Source organism: Odocoileus virginianus, chromosome 11 (assembly GCF_023699985.2).
Source record: "Odocoileus virginianus isolate 20LAN1187 ecotype Illinois chromosome 11, Ovbor_1.2, whole genome shotgun sequence".
NCBI classification, from domain to species: domain Eukaryota; kingdom Metazoa; phylum Chordata; class Mammalia; order Artiodactyla; family Cervidae; genus Odocoileus; species Odocoileus virginianus.
In genome coordinates, this window is record NC_069684.1 from 15,834,254 (window position 1) to 15,852,964 (window position 18,711).

Sequence of the window (18,711 nt, forward strand, 5' to 3'; positions counted from 1 at the left end):
TCATTTCAAATCTCAGGAGAATATCACAGACAGTTCTGCCACCTCCGCAAGGGTGAGGCAGAGACATCTGCTGAACTGTTACCACCAAAGATTCTATGACCCAGGGGACTGCTTTCTAAACCTCTGAATTCTCTCCTGTGTGAAACGGGCCTCCATTACCTTCTGAAATCTGGGCTTCTCTCAGAAGGTCCTGAAGGGCCCGTTCAGCCTGCTGCATCCTGCCCTCCAGCTCTGTGTCGGGTACTGCTCCTCCGCCAGCCTGAGCCTTCGAAATCAGGGTCTCCAGGTTCTCAAGTTGCTGCATAAACTGATCCATCTGAAACCACGAAGGAAAGAGGATTAGAACAGAGGATGGAGTTCATGGTGGAATACTATATGGCAGGTATCCAGGAGCTAAGGCTTCCCAGGTGGAACTAGTGGTAAAGAACCCACCTGCCAATGCAGGAGACAAAAGAGACACCGGTTCGATCCCTGAGTCGGGAAGATCCCTTGGAGAAGGGCATGGAAATACTGGTTGCCACTCCAGTGTTCTTGCCTGGAGAATCCCATGGACAGAGAAGCCTGGGTTCTCAGGGTTACAAAGAGTCAGACACGACTGAAGCGACTGAGCACATGCATGCGTCCAGGGGCTAATGGCTACAAGTCCAGAAATGCTTGGCATGTCATGGTAAAATTCAGACTCTCGAGCCTAGACTTTCCGAGTCTGGATCCTGGTTCCACTACTCACTAGCTATGTGACCTTAGGCAAGTCACTTTCTTTATCCGTAGGATGAGGATAATAATATCGCACAGACTTATTATTTGGACTAAATGAGTTAGTATTTGTAGAATAGTGCCGGGAATAGAGGAAGTGCTATAGAGGCCAGTTAAATAGATAAATTTAAAAAAACAAGTTGAGTTTGTTCTACATTTGGGTTCTGTTTGGACCCTTTCCTCCCCCGCCCTTCACTTCAGTAAAAATAATAATTCATAATTAACAACAACAACATCAATTTCATTCTTCTCTGGAATTTGAATGAGAAATTTCTGGAGGCCATTCCTGTTTGGACACCCTGGCACCTTTAGATTCCTCATATCTTTTATGCTGTTGTTGTTCTGTCGCTAAATCGTGTCCAACCTTCTGCGACCCCATAGACTCAGTCATCACGCCAGACTTCCCTGTCCTTCACTATATCCTGAAATTTGCTCAAACTCGTGTCCATTGAGTTGCTGATGCCACCCAACCATCTCATCCTCTGTCACCCCGTTCTCCACCTGCCCTCTATCTTTCCCAGCCTCAGGGTGCTTTCCAATGAGTCAGTTCTACACATCACGTGGCCAAAGTACTGGAGCTTCAGCTTCAGTATCAGTCCTTCCGATGAATATTCAGGATTGATTTCCTTTAGGATTGACTGGTTTGAACTCCTCACTGTCCAAGCTGCTTAAGTCTTCTCAAGCACCACAATTTGAAATCACCAATTCTTTGGCTCTCAACCTTCTTAACGGTCCAACTCTCACATCTGTACATGACTACTGGAAAAACCATAGCTTCAACTATATGGACCTTTGTTGGCAAAATGATGTCTCTGCTTTTTAAATATGCTGTCTAGGTTTGTCATAGCTTTCTTTCCAAGGAGCAAGCATCTTTTAATTTCATGGCTGCAGTCTCTATCCACAGTGATTTTGGAGCCTAGGAAAATAAAACCTGTCACTGTTTCCATTTTTTCTCCTTCTATTTGCCTTGAAGTGAAATTTTGTTGTTGGTAATGCTTCCTAAGGCCCACTTGACTTCACATTCCAGGATGTCTGGCTCTAGGTAAGTGACTACACCATCATGTTATTTGGGTCAGTAAGACCTTTTTTTTGGTATAGTTCTTCTGTGTATTCTTGCCTCTTCTTAATTCTTACCTCTTCTTAATCTCTTCTGCTTCTGTTAGGTCCTTACCATCTCTGTCTTTTATTGTGCCCATCCTTGCATGAAATGTTCCCTTGATGTCTCCAATTTTCTTGAAGAGATCTCTAGACTTCCCCATTTTATTGTCTTCCTCTGTTACTTTGCATTGTGTACTTGAGAAGGCTTTCTTATCTCACCTTGCTAGTCTCTGGAGCTCTGCATTCAGCTGGATATATCTTTCCCTTTCTCCCTTGCCTTTTGCTTCTCTTTCCTCAGCTATTTGTAAAGCCTCCTCAAATAACCACTTTGCCATCTTGCATTTCTTTTTCTTGGGGATGGTTTTGGTCACTGCCTCCTATACAAGGTTATGAACCTCCATCCATAGTTCTTTAGACACTCTATCAGATCTAATTTTTTGAATCTATTTGTCACCACCACTGTATAATCATCAGGGATTTGATTTAGGTCATACCTGAATGGCCTAATGGTTTTCCCTACTTTCTTCAATTTAAGTCTGAATTTGGTAATAAGGAGTTCATGATCTGAGCCACAGTCAGCTCCCCAGTTTTTGCTGATTGTATAGAGCCTCTCCATTTTCAGCTGCAAAGAATGCAATCAATTTGATTTTAATATTGACAATCTGGTGATGTCCATGTGTAGAGTCATCTCTTGTGTTGTTGGAAGAGAGTGTTTATTATGACCAGTGTGTTCTCTTGGCAAAACTGTTAGCATCTGCCCTGCTCCATTTTGTTCTCAAAGGCCAAACTTGCCTGTTACTCCAGGTACCTCTGGACTTCCTACTTTTGCACTCCAGTCCCCTATGATGAAAAGGACATCTTTTTTTTTGGTGTTAGTTCTAGAAGGTCCTGTAAGTCTTCACAGAGCCAGTCAACTTCAGCATCAGTGGTCAGGGCATTGACTCGGATTACTGTAATGTTGAATGGTTTGCCTTGGAAACAAACTGAGATTATTCTGCCATTTTTGAGATTGCACTCGAGTACTACATCTCAGACTCTTTTGTTGACTATGAGGGCTACTCCATTTCTTCTAAGGGATTCTTGCACAGACCATTGTAGTAGATACAATGGTCATCTGAATTAAATTCACCCATTCCCGTCCATTTTAGTTTACTGATTCCTAAAATGTCAATGTTCACTCTTGCCATCTCCTGCTTGACCATATCCAATTTATCTTGATTCATGGGCCTAACATTCCAGGTTCCTATGCAATACTGTTCTTTACAGCATCGGGCTTTACTTTCACTACCAGACACATCCACAACTGAGCACTATTTCCACCTTGGCCCAGCCACTTCATTCTTTCTGGAGCTATTTCCCTGCTCTTCCCCAGTAGCATATTGGACATCTTCCAACCTGGGGGGCTCATCTTCTGGTGTTGTATCTTTTTGCTTTTTCATACTGTTTATGGGGTTCTCAAGGCAAGAATACTGGAGAGATTCGCCATTCCCTCCTTCAGTGGATCACGTTTTGTCAGAATTCTTCACTGTAACCTGTCTCGGGTGTCCCTGCACAACATGGCTCATAACTTCATTGAGTTATGCAAACCCCTTTGCCATGACAAGGCAGTGATCCATGACACCTCTTTTATATGTTTAGGTTTCCTTTGTTTGTTTCATAAGGACATTTCTTGGAAAAAATCCATCTAGAAAGTGGCATATTATAATAGAGCACTGAATTCAGATTCAGTGGACATGGGTGGCATTTTCGGTTCCCCCATGTGACTTTTGAAAAATAACACATTTCTCAAAACTGGTAAATATAAGAACATAACTCTGAAGTATTATTACTACTACAGGGAAACTTTTTAACATAACAATTTTTCAAGAGAGAAATAGTAATCCCCACTCCTGTCCTCAGGAGACTAGGAGGAGCCTGGGTTTGTGACAGGACCACCCAAAAGACACTTGAGGATTTTACTTGTGAAGGTGAGGGCTGGCTAGCATGCACACCTGGCTCTTCACTTGATTGTAGCAGGCTGGACAGTTGGTTAATGCTGCGTGGTCACAGTGGAGGCCGTCAAATCCTGGCTTGCAAACACAGCTGCCATCACTTCTACACTCCACGGGCTCCGAGCCCAGTGGGTTGCAGTTGCAAGCTGGAGACAAAAGACAAACAGGAAGCTTTCATGTCAGACTAATTTTGGAACCTGGAGGTCTAGCAAAGATAAAAGGAAGACCCAGTTACCCAGAGCAGAGAACCCTTCTTCGCCCTTGTTGATTCATGTTGTGTTGGATTCGTTTCTTGGCTATATCTCCAAGCACATTCCCAACACAGAGAGGTCTTGGGAATCATCTGACAGGTTTGTTTGGTGTGTGTGTGTGTGGATGAAGAGATACTTCAACAGCCCATCCTTTCTAGAGACACTGATTTACTTCCCCCATTAAATTGTAAGTCTCTTGGATATTCTGCAGACACTCTGGGTTTGCTCACAGGGAGAGTAACATTTCTTCTGGGCCTATAATATGCCAGATGTAGACATCTCTCTATATATTACAGATGAGAAATACGGGCTCAGAGAGGCTGAGTAATCTGTCCTAGGACACACGACAAGAAGATGGCAAGAATGAGAACCTGGAAAGAGCCAGTGCTATTTCCCTTCTGTTCTGCTGCCTTTGACGTAGGAAGTGCAACAAAGCAGAACTTTTACTCAGTCAAACTGATTCAGTAGCACTACGTGTCACGTTCTGTTCTAGGAGCTGAGGATATAACAGTGGGTCAGACACTGCTCAAATGGAGTGATTCTTTGGGTACTCCAGCTTTAGTGATCACAAAACACCTGGAATAACGTATGAGCACGTGTTATGATTTGCTTCCATATTTACGTGTCTTCTTTATTAACATATGAGCTCTTTGTGAGCTGGGCTGACTTATTCATTATTATAACCTCAGTATCTAGCTCCACACTGCACACATGGTAAGAGCTTGATAAAAGACAGTTCAGTGAAAAAATTGTACTGTCTAAAGGCAGCGAAATCTCTATTAATAGCAATAATAGCAAAATCTATAAATTAATCTATTTATAGATTTGGGCTTCCCCGGTGGCTCAGACAGTAAAGAATCTGCCTGTGATGCAGGAGACCTGGGTTCAATCCCTGGGTTGGGAAGATCCCCAGAGAAGGAAATGGCAACCCATCCAGTACTCTTGCCTGGAGAATCCCATGGACAGAGGAGCCTGGTGGGCTACAGTATATGGATTCGCAAAGAGTTGAACATGATTGAGCAACTAACAATTTCACTTTTCTTTTCAGATGGAATTATATGGTTTACAGTGTGCTTTCTCATATGCTCTTTTATCTTTGCAACCACTTTGAGTAAAATATTAATCGTCCATATGAGGAAACTGAGACTCAGAGAAATTAATTGGCAAGATCAGAATAATACAAGAGGTATGCTAAAAAACTGGACTTAAACTCATACTGCTGATGTCATGTGAATGCTTCCTATCATAGAACATCACAGCTAACCCACAAGCTGGGGTCAGGGCAGGTGGAATTTGTGTCTCTGGGTAGAAGCCTTAAGTTGCACAGAGCCTCAAGCATCCAGGGCTGGGCACTCAGTTGTGAATGAGGGACTGTGGGCGCCCTGCAGACCTCCTGGGGAACCTTCAGTCTGGGTCCCCAGAGCCACTCTGGACCTTAAAATAAGCAAGCTCCTGAGTTCTGGGCTCCAGGCTGGTCTGGGACCTTGGTGACTGAGGGGTGAGTCTAGGTAGCAGGCCGGCTCCCTTGAACTGAATTTGCCTCTAGAACAGAACACATGCAATGGCTTGAAAGAAGGGCCGAGCAAGAGGCCCGGTCTGCACATTCATGCTTTGATCTGATCTGAAGCAGCGCCCAGGAATGCTCCACGAGAGCTACTGCTTTGAAGCCCGACCTCCTGAGTAGATGTGTGGACTGTCACCTTTCTATACATCAATCACACAGACTTCCTGAGAGGGTCTCTCCAACTACTTCACTGCCCACTCCCCTCCCACTTCAGTGTATCCAAGCTTCATCTCGAGTCATTTATTACCTTCCTCTTACGGGTCTGGCAGCCACTTGCCTGCCTACCAGCCTGGGGACTATGCATAGGAGGCAGCCCCATTTTATCTCCTCTTCCACTTTGGAATGTAAACCCGACCCTTTTCACTTCTCCCACTCAGCCTTAACCCTTTCGACATCCTCTGGCTCTGACTGTCAGAGCCCTGCTGCAGGGGAAATTGGTCTTAAGACTTCTGATCAGTGAAAGGTCCAGGCAGGTCAGAGAAGCCAAAGGAGCATCACAGTATTACCTGCTGTCAGCCTTGCCCATTTATATGTTCTCACACGTGTACATGCACACACACACACACACACACACACACAGCCTGGCCAGTCTGCCTAGGGGTGCAGTCCTACCTCGACACTTGTCCGCTGGGTTGGCAGCCAAGGGGTCCCCATAGTAGCCAGCTTTGCACTGGTCGCAGTGTGCACCGGTCGTGTCGTGAAGGCACTTCAGACACCTGCCTGTCAGGCGGTCGCAGTTCCCAGGGGCACTGGGGTCCACGTTGTTGCTGCACTGACAGGGCTGACAAGGTCTCACTGGACCATGTTCCCCAAAGGGGTCCCCAAAGTAGCCATCGGCACAGAGCTCGCAGCGGGCTCCTGGAAGGAACCAAGAGTCAAGCTGCCCACGTGATCATCGATTAGCAGCAAAACCAGAGGCAGAGGCTAAAGTTATGTCACCCCCTAGAAGAGCTTCCCCCACCTGGGACCCCAGAACAGCAAGCTCAGGAGCAGGAACCCACAGCAAGAGGCTGACTCTTCCACGCCACGGTGGTCACAGATTCTAGAACACAAGTACCACTAGGGGCCTTCCTGCCAGTTAACAAGCTGGCTAGGGAAAAGTCAGATGGAGCACCAAACCACCAAGACTGCGGCTCAAGATAAGCTCTTCTCTGAGACCAACCAGCAGAGAGGTGTGACACGTATAACGTTACTAAGTTTCCCTTCTTTATCTTGGTTCAATTTTTTTTGCTTGTTTTTGATGAGGACCATTTTAAAAATCTATATTGAATTTGTTACAATATTGTTTCTGTTTGGGTTTTTTGGCCATGCAGCATGTGGGATCTTAGATCCCCAACCAGAGATCAAACCTGCACCCATCCCTCAACCCCACATCCCATCCCCACCCCTCCCCATCTTTACCCCGTTGGTACCTGAAGTCTTAACAACTGGGCCACCAGGGAAGGCCCTCCTTGGGGTTCATTTTTAAAAACTTAGTTAAACTCTATATTTCATCTGACAACTTCACCTCCTAATTACAAACCTCTTAAAACAGTGTTAGATGTGTTCACCCATAACTCTACAGCCTGCCCTTCTTCAATCTACTTCAGCTCTTGGGCATCGAGATCTCCTTATCTTTAAAATGAGCCCATTGAGAATAACCCTGAGTCATGAGAAGTCCCTGGAAATCCCTTGGATTGGACAGACGCATGGCAGGAGGACAGGGCGGGCAGCTGGCCTCACCAGTGACGCCGTGGGGACAGTTATTGCACACCACCTCCTCTGTCTCGGGCATCACAGAGCAGCTGAGCCCATTGCGACAGGGACAGGGCTTGCAGCTGCGGGGGTCGTGTGGGTCGTTGTAGAAACCGAGGGGGCAGTCCGCACACTCGATGTCGGGGTTCTCATCCCCTGAATAACAATCTCCTGGGAGGAAGAGGGAGAATGGAGGGGCAGAGAAATGAGCAGGTAAAACTATCCACTTCCTTTAATACAGAGGACGCCGCGTGGGAGACAGAGCTTAGTAGTTCAAAGCCTCCCTTTCTGCAGCTTTCCCCAGAGTGCCTGATCGCTGGCCCTCCTCCCAACTCTAAACACGGCCACGACCCTGAATCTCACCCTCCCTCTCCCAGGCTAAGCAGACCCACACTCCTTTTACCACCGTCCATAACCTAACATGGCTCCCCTCTTCCCCACGGCCTGACTACACCACTCTTCAGCACGTTCATTCAGGTCCTGACACTGGCTTTGATCTCCCCAAACAATTCTTGCAATTTGACACCAGCTCCGCCACCCAGCACCGAACCATGACAGCCATTTCCTGTAACCTAGCACCTTTCTCACAACCTTGTGGCATTTCCATCATGAAAAGGATTGAATGTAATAAAGCGCTGCATCCATCTTCCCTTGACTCCAGCCCTGCTCTCCTTAATCCTTTCCCATCTCTGAAATGAGTTCAGGCACCGCCTTTCCTGCACGGCTGTCTCTTCCACGGGAGACCCCGGTCACCTGGCTGCACCCTGAACCACCTGGTTCAGGTGTCATTTCACTCACCTGTGTCTGGATCACAGGCCCCTCCCCCTTGGCAGTTACAAGGAATACAGGTGCCAAAAGGTCCCAGTCTGGCTGAATCTCTTTTGTAGCCAGAAGCACATTCCTGGCAGAACTGTCCCTTGTACCCAACAGGACATACACATTGTTCAACCCAGGGTGCTGGGGCTCCCGAGACGGGGCGGGCTGAGATCAAGGTCACGTTGTCGAGGTACCCAGTACCTGCAAGAGAGACAACAGGTGGGAAGCAACAAGTGGTAAGGTCCAAGGATCTAAAGTCAGGCCTCATATTGGACTTTTTCTTAACTCTCTCAATGAAAAGAAATTCACATTTTAAGGCAAGACAAGGAAAATTTAGACATAAAATTTTCTCTCTGCCCTTTGGCCTCCTTCTTCCCCTCTAAGTAGATGTAACATTGTGCATCTGCCTTATGTGTTAAGCAGACCTCCCATGTGGCAGAAATACCTGCTCAACCACAAAGATCAATTTTTCTCCTTCTGGCACCAGCCATGTAACTCCTTAGACATAACATTACTTTGTCAGTCCTGGTAGGGGTCACAGTGACCTCCTGCTTACTTGCCTTGTATGTGCAGACATCTCTGGTGAACTTTATGTCAATGCCAGTATATCATTTCCCTTAAAGAGAGCAATTGGTGCAGAACAGACTAGTCAGACAACCTGGAGAGACTGGGCCACACCTAATGGAAGTTCTTAGTTTAAATACTTGTTTATGACCTTATTAATGCTACTAGTTATATTATATGCTGCCTATTTGACAAGATTAAAGTTCCCTGCACATGTATGCATGCATGCTCAGTCACTCAGTTGTGTCCGACTCTTTGCGACCTCATGGACTGTAACCCGCCAGGTTCCTCTGTCCAATGAGATTCTCAAGGCAAGAATACTGGAGTGGGCTGCCATTTCCTCCTCCAGGGGATCTTCCCAACCCAGGGACTGAACCCACGTCTCTTACATCTCCTGCATTGACAGGCAGATTCTTTACCACTGAGGCACCTGGGAAACCCACCAAATGTGTGACTGAGCCTCAGATAAAATTAATGATAATTAGGTGACTAGAAACAATTTGCTCAAATATATAGTTTTACAAGATCAGTGATTGTAATAATGTATTGTAATAATTGTATATTGTAATTGTAATAACAACAGTGATTGTAATAATATGGGAAGAAGCAACAAAAGGGAACTATTCTGAGGACCGTAACAGACTAGTAAGACAGGTGGTCCAGAGACTTTTGGTTGCTGTTAACAGAAACTGGTCCAGTAAGAGCACTTTCTGTGGCCTATCAAAAAAGTCCTCACTTGACTTGGGAATGTGCATTTCAAGCACCGTGGGACAAAATGGTCACAAAATACGTCCCAAACCATGACTGAAATTAAGACAGAAGGGAAAGGGAGTGTAAAATAAAGAACACTGCCCACTATCCTGTTCTACAAGAATCAGGTCTTTAGCCGCTGCGGTCGATGACCTGCAACACATCCTGAAAGGAATTCAAGACAAAGGTCAGAATGAAGCACCCTGTGCTCTAAGAAACCTGACACAACCGGCCCTCAGTCAGATATTTTCAGGAAAAACTTTTATGAATCCAGTTTATTGCATCTTCTCATACTTAGAAAAGCACTAAAACCATTAATTAAGATATCTGTCCCTTGGGAAGAACAGTAACCTTCTACCAAGACGTGTGCTTGACAGCACGTACTCCCTTCCAAGATCACATGCATACTGGCTTCTCCTTTACCTCTTTGGAACAGTTCTCAGAACTTTCCAAGAGACAGCCTCCAGGCTCTACTTCTTATATTGGCTTGAATAAGATTTTTCATTTCTTTCTTAGATTGACTTTTTTTAAAACTTTTTTACCTTATATTGGAGTATAGATTGACTATTGATTAATTTTTTCATTGATAGCCCAGGTGACATTCACTCACTCTGGCATGCCTAATAGTACAGCACTTCATCATCGCTGAGTGCACTGGTTCTGGTGTCAGAAAAATCAGGGTTTGAATTCTGGCTTGATCCTCACTAGCTCTGTGAATTTGACAAGTTCCATAACACCTCTGTGTTTCCTCAGCTATAGAAGAGAAATGACAGAGGTAGCTACCTCCCAGGTTGTCGTGAAATTAAATGAGACAATGCATGTACCGTAGAGTACTTGGCATATAGTAAAGATTCAATAAATTGTTAGTAAACACCTTTTCCACTTTCTGCTTTATTCATTGTAACAGTGACATGGAAGTGGTGCATGTTAGCCATGCATTCTTTTTACATGAACGCTAAAAAACCTAAGCGGTCTCACTTAAATAAATCCAGTCATGATAAGGAGAACCCAACATAGAACATAGTATGTAGAAAGTTCAATAATAGGAATTTATAGAATACATGGTGATGTCCAAACATGGTAGCACCGAGTATAATCCCAAAGGAAAACTACTCAAGAAATAAAGAGAAGAATGTTGTAGATTCCATTTCTGAGCTAAGGGAATGTGCCCTTTTGATGTAGGTTACCTTCTTCAAATAATCGGCTTCAATCTAAATTCAGAGACTTTCTAGCAAGGCAGCATCATTTATTCTTCATTGATGTGACCTCTTTTCAAGAAATACTCCTTAACTCTTTGTTGACTGGGAGATTTTTGCAGAAACTAATGCTTGTGGTTGGCGATTTGTTATATTGAAATACTCTGGTCAATAACGTTTGGGTAGCAAAAGATGTACTAATACATCTCTGGTCAATAATGTGTTAACAACATCTTGTAGAATGTAAAAATATAGATCCAATCAGAGATTCTACATCAAAACCATTCATTGTTTGTCCACTTGTTTGGAGACTGTCACCAAGTTAGACAGCTGAAGCAAGTTAAACAAAAACCTAAGAAGGGAGGAATTCCTTTCTTTCAGTCACTTACTGTATTCTCCGTAGGTAGCTCGGATCCTCAGGGCCGTGAGGTTCCGCAGTAACCTCCGATACTCAAAGTAACTCAGCTGGGGTCTCCAGTTACTGCTTGGATGTTCATTTAATCTGCATGATTTAAAACCAAAAGGTGAAAAATCCAGCTCTTATCAAATCTTATAATGTGTATACCTGATACAAATTCCTGCCTGAGAATGCAGAAACAACTAAGTCCCTTCACAGCCCTGCTTAGAGGGAGATAAAGGACAGGTAGCCATATCCCTATAGGCACAAGCCTGGAGCTTTCCCACTCCACGGGGAATGCAAGCCCCACAGGATGTGATGGAGTGTAGGAAGCCGAACTCCAAGGGTTACGGCATCCAGTGTGGGTCCAAATCCTCAGAGGCCACTTTCTATTCCTGGTCACAGGAAACCTAATAGCAGAAACATCTCTGAGTTCCAGAAGCTCTGATTTTTAAGCGCTGTCATTCATGTTTGGTTTTGTTGTTTAAATAACTTGTTATCTGAGCATGTTTCACCTCCTATTCTCATAAATCAGTGTCCACCTTTTACACTCTTCCACATCTAATACTTCTTAGTTTTGCATCATGTTGCCTTGGTGTATCATATCACCAGCCGCTGTACTAGTTTTTCTTTAATGTTGTTTTTTGGTTTTTACTGGAATAGCTCTTTCGGGAACAACCCTAACCCTTCTGCCTCATCCACTGACTCATGAAATAAGTGTTTACTGTGCACTTGTTTTGAACTAGAAGCTGTATTAGGACAGAGAATACAAAGACAAGTAGAGTGAAGTGATCAGTGTCTACCCAAGGTGGTAGGTAAACGTGTAACTATGATACGATGCAGAAAGTGCTCCAACAAATGCGTGAACAGCACGCCACAGAAATTCACAGTGGACTGTAACTTTAGGAGAAGGCTAATACAAAGGAAAAACCTGTAAGCTGAATCTCAAAGAGTAGTTCACCAAGCTAAGAATGTGGGAATGGATGTTCCATCATGGAGAGCGAAGTGTGTGATCAGAGTAAGCTGCAATTGGTTACTTAGGAACACAGTGTATCTTGTGGGTCTTCTATACATTATTGCCTTTAGTTCTACCCTGAGGTAGGCCCCCAACAACCTTCATCTGAACCACTGTGAATGTGATCTGATGGTTCAGTTAAAGACCCTACCCAAACTGTCCCCCACACAGGATTTGCACCAGCCTTCACATCTGATCATGTCGCTCCTCTACGTCTAATCTCTCAATAGATTTCCATCATCTTGCAGGCATGGGCCAGATCTCAGCACCTAGACATGATATCCAAGAGCCACCATGCTGGGCCTTTTCCCAGCCTTTTTAGCTTTATCTGCCCATCTCCCCTACACTAGCTGTGTTCCAGCCATAACTACTGCTTACCAACGCCCTTTACTACGCCTGTACATTCCCACATATACTCACAAGTGCAGGTTGTCCTGATTTGTCCCTGGGAAAGTCTCGTGCTTATTTCTGTTCCCAGTCCACACAGTCATCTTAGTGAAGCTTCTCCTGACTTCTTCAGACAGAACTAAGACACCCTTTCCTTTCCTCCCAAGTCCCCATGAGCATGCACCACCACTGACGTGGTTTTATACTGTATTATGTTTGCACAAATAATAACACATCCTACGAGACAAGAGCTCTTGGAAGACAAAGACCACGTTTCTTCATCTTGAATTCTCAGCCTCTGATACAGTACTAAGCATTTGATAGGCACATCCCCTCCCCTGAACTCTCTGTACCCACCATTCAAAATTCCCGTTCTAGAGAGAAATATTTGCAAATGATGTATTTGATAAGGGATTATTATCCAAAATACACAAATAAGTTACATAACTCAACATCAAAAAAACAAACAGCCCAATTAAAATACGGGCAGAGGACCTAAATAAACAGTTTTCCAAAGAAGGAATACAGGTGGGCAGCAGGCACATGAAAAGATGCTCAACATCACTAATCATCAAAGAAATGCAAACCAAAACCACGATGAGATATCATCTCACACCTGTCAGAATGGCTATTATCAAAAAGACAACAAATAACAAGTGTTGGCAAGGATGTGGAGAAAAGGGAATGTTTGTGCACTGTTGGCGGAAACATAAACTGATGCAGGCGCTATGGAAACCAGTGTGGAGTTCCTCAAAAATATTAAAAATAGAACTACTATATGATCCAGCAAGCCCACTTCTGGATATTCTTCTGAAAGAAACAAGAACACCAATTCAAAGAGAAATACACCTATATGTTCACTACAACATTATTTACAATAGCCAAGATATGGAAAATGTCCATCAACAGTGGATAAAGAAGATGTGGAGTGTATGTGTGTGTGTGTGTGTGTGTGTGTGATGGAGTATTACTCAGCCACAAAAAGAGTGAATTCTTGCCATTTACAACAACATGGATGGACCTAGACGGTGTTACACTAAGTGAAAGAATTAAGACAGAGAAAGACAAATATCATATGATTTCATTTGTATGTAAAATCTAAAAAACAAACAAACATAATGAAACAAAAACAGAGCCATAAGAAGGGAGGATGTGGGGGATGAGTGAACTAGGTGAGAGAGATTAAAAGGTAAAAACTTCCAGTTATAAAATAAATGAACCACAAGGATGAAATGTACAGCCTGGGAAATACAGTCAAGAATGTACTAACACTGTTCAGTGGCAAGTGGTAACTAGAGTTGTCTTGATCATTTTGTAATGTATAGAAACAGTGAATCACTATGTTATGGACCTGGAACTAAAATAGTGTTGTAGGTCAATCATACCTCAAAAAAATCTCCCATTTCACAGGATAACATGTAACTTCTTTAGACACACACAGGACCATCCATGACCTGCCTCTTCTCTGACCTCACTTCTCACTGTATTCCTCTCCCCCACTCCATGTTCCACTCATGCCTAATCACTTAGAATTTCCTAAATGTACAAAACTTCCTCAAACACACTTCTTCTGCCATGATAACCTTCACTCCTTTTCTTTCCTTAGAAAGCTACTCTTCATTGTCACATCTTCTCGGTAAGCTTTCCCAGATCACTCCAATGCTAGTTACTGATGCCTCCTGCATGTATTCAAAACACTTGTGTCCACTTTGTCACTTACAAGCTGCACTGTAATCATCAGTTTATTTTTCTCCCCCACTAGCCTGTCAGGAGCATGTGGGCAGCAATCATAACCTGTCTCAGCACATAACACCATATTCGGTCCATAAAAGGTGCTTAGAAAAGCTTGTTGAATGAATGAATGATGACTGAATGAATAAACAAAGGAATCAGACTTCAATCACCGTTTGCTCTATTTGACTCACTTGTAGTCTCTCTCTTTACCTGAACGTGTAAGTTTTGGTGATCCCACAAGGCAGTGTCTTGTCACGTGGCATCAAGGGAGCTGTGATCCGTAGACCGGCACCTTCCAGAATCACATCATGGGCAGAGGGGTGTCTGCCTCCCCTGTCCACACGGTAGTCAAAAGACAGGCTCTGTCCATAGCTCACCTGTTGATTCCCAAGAAATTTGGCTGCGAAACAGATCAGAAAGATTGGGATCAGCTGTGAGACCAGAGAAGAAAAGGAGTGAGCAGGTCTGCATGGACATCGGCAATTTCTCTTGGAGTTCTGTATTATTCACCCATCACTCCCCACAAGCTACTTTTTCAGAAGAGCCAGTTCATGGCACTGGACACGGCCATACTGCTATTGGCTATGTGAAGGGTTAGTTAATGAAATGCTAAAAGGGCCTCATTATAAGACACTTTCATCTATCACATGATTCATAGCATGGCCCTTATCAGTTCGGTTCAGTCACTCAGTCGTGTCCGACGCTTTGCAACCACATGGACTGCAGCACACTAGGCTTCCCTGTCCACCACCAACTCCCGGAGCTTGCTCAAACTCATGTCCATTGAGTCGGTGATGCCATCCAACCATCTCATCCTCTGTCATCCCCTTCTCCTCCCACCTTCAATCTTTCTCAGCATCAGGGTCTTTTCCAATGAGTCAGTTCTTCGCATCAGGTGGCCAAAGTATTGGAGTTTCAGCTTCAGCATCTGTCCTTCCAATGAATATTCAGGACTGATTTCCTTTAGGATGGACTGGTTGGATCTTCTTGCAGTCCAAGGGACTCTCAAGAGTCTTCTCCAACACCACAGTTCAAAAGCATCAATTCTTCGGCATTCAAATTTCCTTTTTTTTTTTTAATTTATTTTTATTAGTTGGAGGCGAATTACTTTACAATATTGTAGTGGTTTTTGCCATACATTGACATGAATCAGCCATGGATTTACATGTATTCCCCATCCCGATCCCTCCTCCCGCCTCCCTCCCCATCACATCCCTCTGGGTCTTCCCAGTGCACCAGCCCAGCATTCAAATTTCTTTAGAGTCCAATTCTCACATCCATACATGAGTACTGGAAAAACCGTAGCTTTGACTAGATGGACCTTTGTTGGCCCTTATGATAGACCAATACGTAGAGATTCCCAGGTCTATCAGCAGTAGTGCCATCTGTTACATAATGCTTTCTAGTGTACAGAATACTTGCACAAATATCATCACATTTGATGGCAATAATTCTTGGAGTTAGTCATTATTCTTCCCACTTAAGAATGGAGGGAATTAAAGTTTGGAAAAATTAAGAGGCCACCTTGCCCAGGAATCACGTATTAGCTAAGAATATGAACTAGGATTAAAATTCCAGCCAGAAGAACTTCCCGGGTGGTCCAGTGGTTAAGACTTTGCCTTCCACTGCACGGGGTGTGGGTTTAATGCCTTGTCAGGGAACTAAGATCCCACATAACCTCATGTTCAAAAAGCCAAAACATAACACAGAAGGAGTACTGTAATAAATTCAATAAAGACTTTAAAATGGGCCACATGAATAAAAAAGAAATATATTTAAAAAATTTTAACCAGAGCTTTTCTATTCAACTTTTCTGATTTTTATATTTTTAAAATTTACAAGTGGTTTAAAGCTTTGAGAAATGCTTTGATTTCACTTTCCCATCTGCTTCCTGATAGACCCACAGATTTGAACCCAGTCCTTATTTCTTGTCTTGGTGGGAAACTTAGAAATTTGCTTTTTAACTGAAGCAGGAACCTGCACTGGGATGTGACCACCTGGACACCCAGTTCTACTCTGTTGGGCTGTGACTTTGTCAGTAGGACTAAAGCCCCAATTGTCTTCTTTAGATGCTACTGCCCTGGACACTAAGTGATAAGATTTTCACATTTGCTAAACCCATTCTTCTATCCTGACTTCCTAGTCTTCTAAGTTGACTTCTACACGAAAAATACCATACGTACCAGGAGCTACAAAATAGACAGGGTCTGATCGTCGTGCTGAACTAAACACATCTTGGTGGCGCTGTGACCACTGGAGCTTTGCAGGAAACCCATTTCTCTGGACAGCTTTCCAGCCATCAGCATCTGGAACATAAGTAAAACCACTCTTCATTGGAACAAACCTTATCATCAATTGAGTTAAACACGGCAAGACTTGATTGTTACTCACTAGCAATGAGTGAGTAACAAGTGGGCTTTCTTTATGTTTCCACATTTGTGCACCATCCTCAGAATTCCCTATGCACCTCTCTACTTGGTTTTCACCTTCACCTACTCCTATTTACACCTGCTTTAACTTCTTGTCTTTGAGTCTGACTCTTGGAATAAGAGAACATGTTTTCATCTGCCTGTAATTTGCATTTTTATTTCATTTACATAAACACGGTCTGGTCTTAGTGAGGTAAGAGGGTCCAGTATGTTCAGAGAGAAACTCAGAGTTGAGATCATATTAATCTCCCATATTTTTAGAGTGCTTTGCAGCTTGGTAACTAATTTCACATAAATTCACTCATTTGGCATATGTGAAAGCAGTATTATTAGTGAATGTGAATTCCAGGAAGGCTTGTGTTAAGCCCCTCAATCCAAAAGAATGATTCTTTTGTGGTTTTAAAGTACACTAATAGGAAATGCAGGGAGTTGAAAATCTGTTCTCTTTTTAGTTATTTTTATAAGTCATTCATAAGATGGTCTGAGCAAACTGTTCAGCTATAACTTTTCCAAGACACCAGGCTCTTTCTTATTGCCTGACAAAATAACGTACATTTAAAGCTAGAAGAGAGTCATCCCATTAAAGAAGACTCAAGGACCCCTTGAGTGCTTGCGGACAGAAGTCTACAAGCACAAAGCCCTATACAACAGGAAATAAAAGCAAAACACCTAGAAAACAGAATGCTTTACCTTGATGGAAGGTGGATATGATTTTATGGACACTGTAGTCTCCAGAGCTTTGGCAGCTGGCTGAATGCCCGTAGCAAAAACACTGGGTGCAGCCCTCAGGGTTTCTCCCATCCAGGTGATAGTAACCTGCTCGGCACCTGCAGAGGCGTTTTAGAAATCGCGACAATATTATAGGTTATTTCTCATCCCCACAGAGAATGCGGTGACTGATCACTTCTACTTTCTTTCCCACCCAGCCCATTAATTCCCAGAGGTGAGAAACACTCAGTTGCATATACCACTCCCACTCCTCCTGATGACAATCACAGCCCTCCATTAAAAAAGCATGAAGAATATTCACTCTCTTTTGCTCTAGCAGCGCAGCAACACATTGGGCATGATGGTCTGGAAACGGTGATTTTTCCTATCTTTGGCAAGGAATTCAGTGCGCAAGATGGGGAGGGGACAGGTAGGTCTGTGCAGAGTTGGCCCAGTCCTAGAGCAAGTGTTTAAAGGGGGCAATAGAGTGGGAAGTGGGGGCCAGCAAAAGACAGGCAAATGCTCCTGACCCAGTACCCATTCAGCTGTACTGACCCTCCCCTCAACAGGACCACTGTCCCTGGCATTGCCCACCATACCTGCCCCTTGGACCTGGGCTCTGACCCACAGGGGAGGGAGCAGGTGAGGTTATGCCAAAGAAAAATGACTACAGGCCCTCTGGAAAAGCAAATTGTAGGTTGGTGTCCCCTCTGCTCCGAGCTCAAGCCCTCCAGGGACTCCTCTGAGGACCACAGCCGGCAGACAATTTCCAGAACAGATGCTGGGGTCATAGAGAAGAGGGCAGGGGAAGCCAAGAAGGATTTGTTTTCTTCTCCAGTCAAGTTAACGACATTCTTCTACATAAAATAACGGTAGTGTCAATCATTTATTTAGCACTTGCGATATTCCAGGCACCTTACATATGCTCCCTCGTTTAATCCTCACTTCAACCCTATGACATAGGAATTGTTATTTCCAATTTTCTTAGACAAAGAGACGAAGGTCAGAGAAGTCAAGAAACTTGTTCAAGGTCATATAGCTTATAAGTGGCTGAGGCAAGAGTCAAATTAAGGTACATCCGCTGATAAATTATGTGGTCTTATCCACTGGACCATACTTTAGGAGTTTGTTCAATGTACAAAGGGGCTTCCCTGGTGGCTCAGCTGTTAAAGAATCTGCCTGCAACGCAGGAGACCTGGGTTCGATCCCTGGATTGGGAAGATCCCCTGGAGAAGGGAAAGGCTACCCAAACTAGTATTCTGGCCTGGAGAATTCCCTGCACATAGTCCATGGATCTCAAAGAGCTGGACACGACTGAGCGACT

At 43.9% G+C, this 18,711-nt stretch overlaps 1 protein-coding gene across 1 annotated transcript in view; it reads right to left on the reverse strand.

Annotated features, from left to right (window-relative positions):
- The window catches only part of LAMC2 (laminin subunit gamma 2), a 77,425-nt gene that overhangs the window by 16,486 nt on the left and 42,228 nt on the right, over nt 1-18,711 (reverse strand). Inside the window, exons 6-14 of the mRNA XM_020898471.2 lie at nt 17,370-17,506; nt 16,434-16,556; nt 14,461-14,650; nt 11,107-11,219; nt 8,190-8,408; nt 7,380-7,562; nt 6,270-6,515; nt 3,843-3,988; nt 160-316 (exon numbers count right to left, since the gene is read on the reverse strand). Coding sequence (XP_020754130.2) covers nt 160-316; nt 3,843-3,988; nt 6,270-6,515; nt 7,380-7,562; nt 8,190-8,408; nt 11,107-11,219; nt 14,461-14,650; nt 16,434-16,556; nt 17,370-17,506 — 1,514 coding nt within the window. The remainder of the gene's footprint in view (nt 1-159; nt 317-3,842; nt 3,989-6,269; nt 6,516-7,379; nt 7,563-8,189; nt 8,409-11,106; nt 11,220-14,460; nt 14,651-16,433; nt 16,557-17,369; nt 17,507-18,711) is intronic.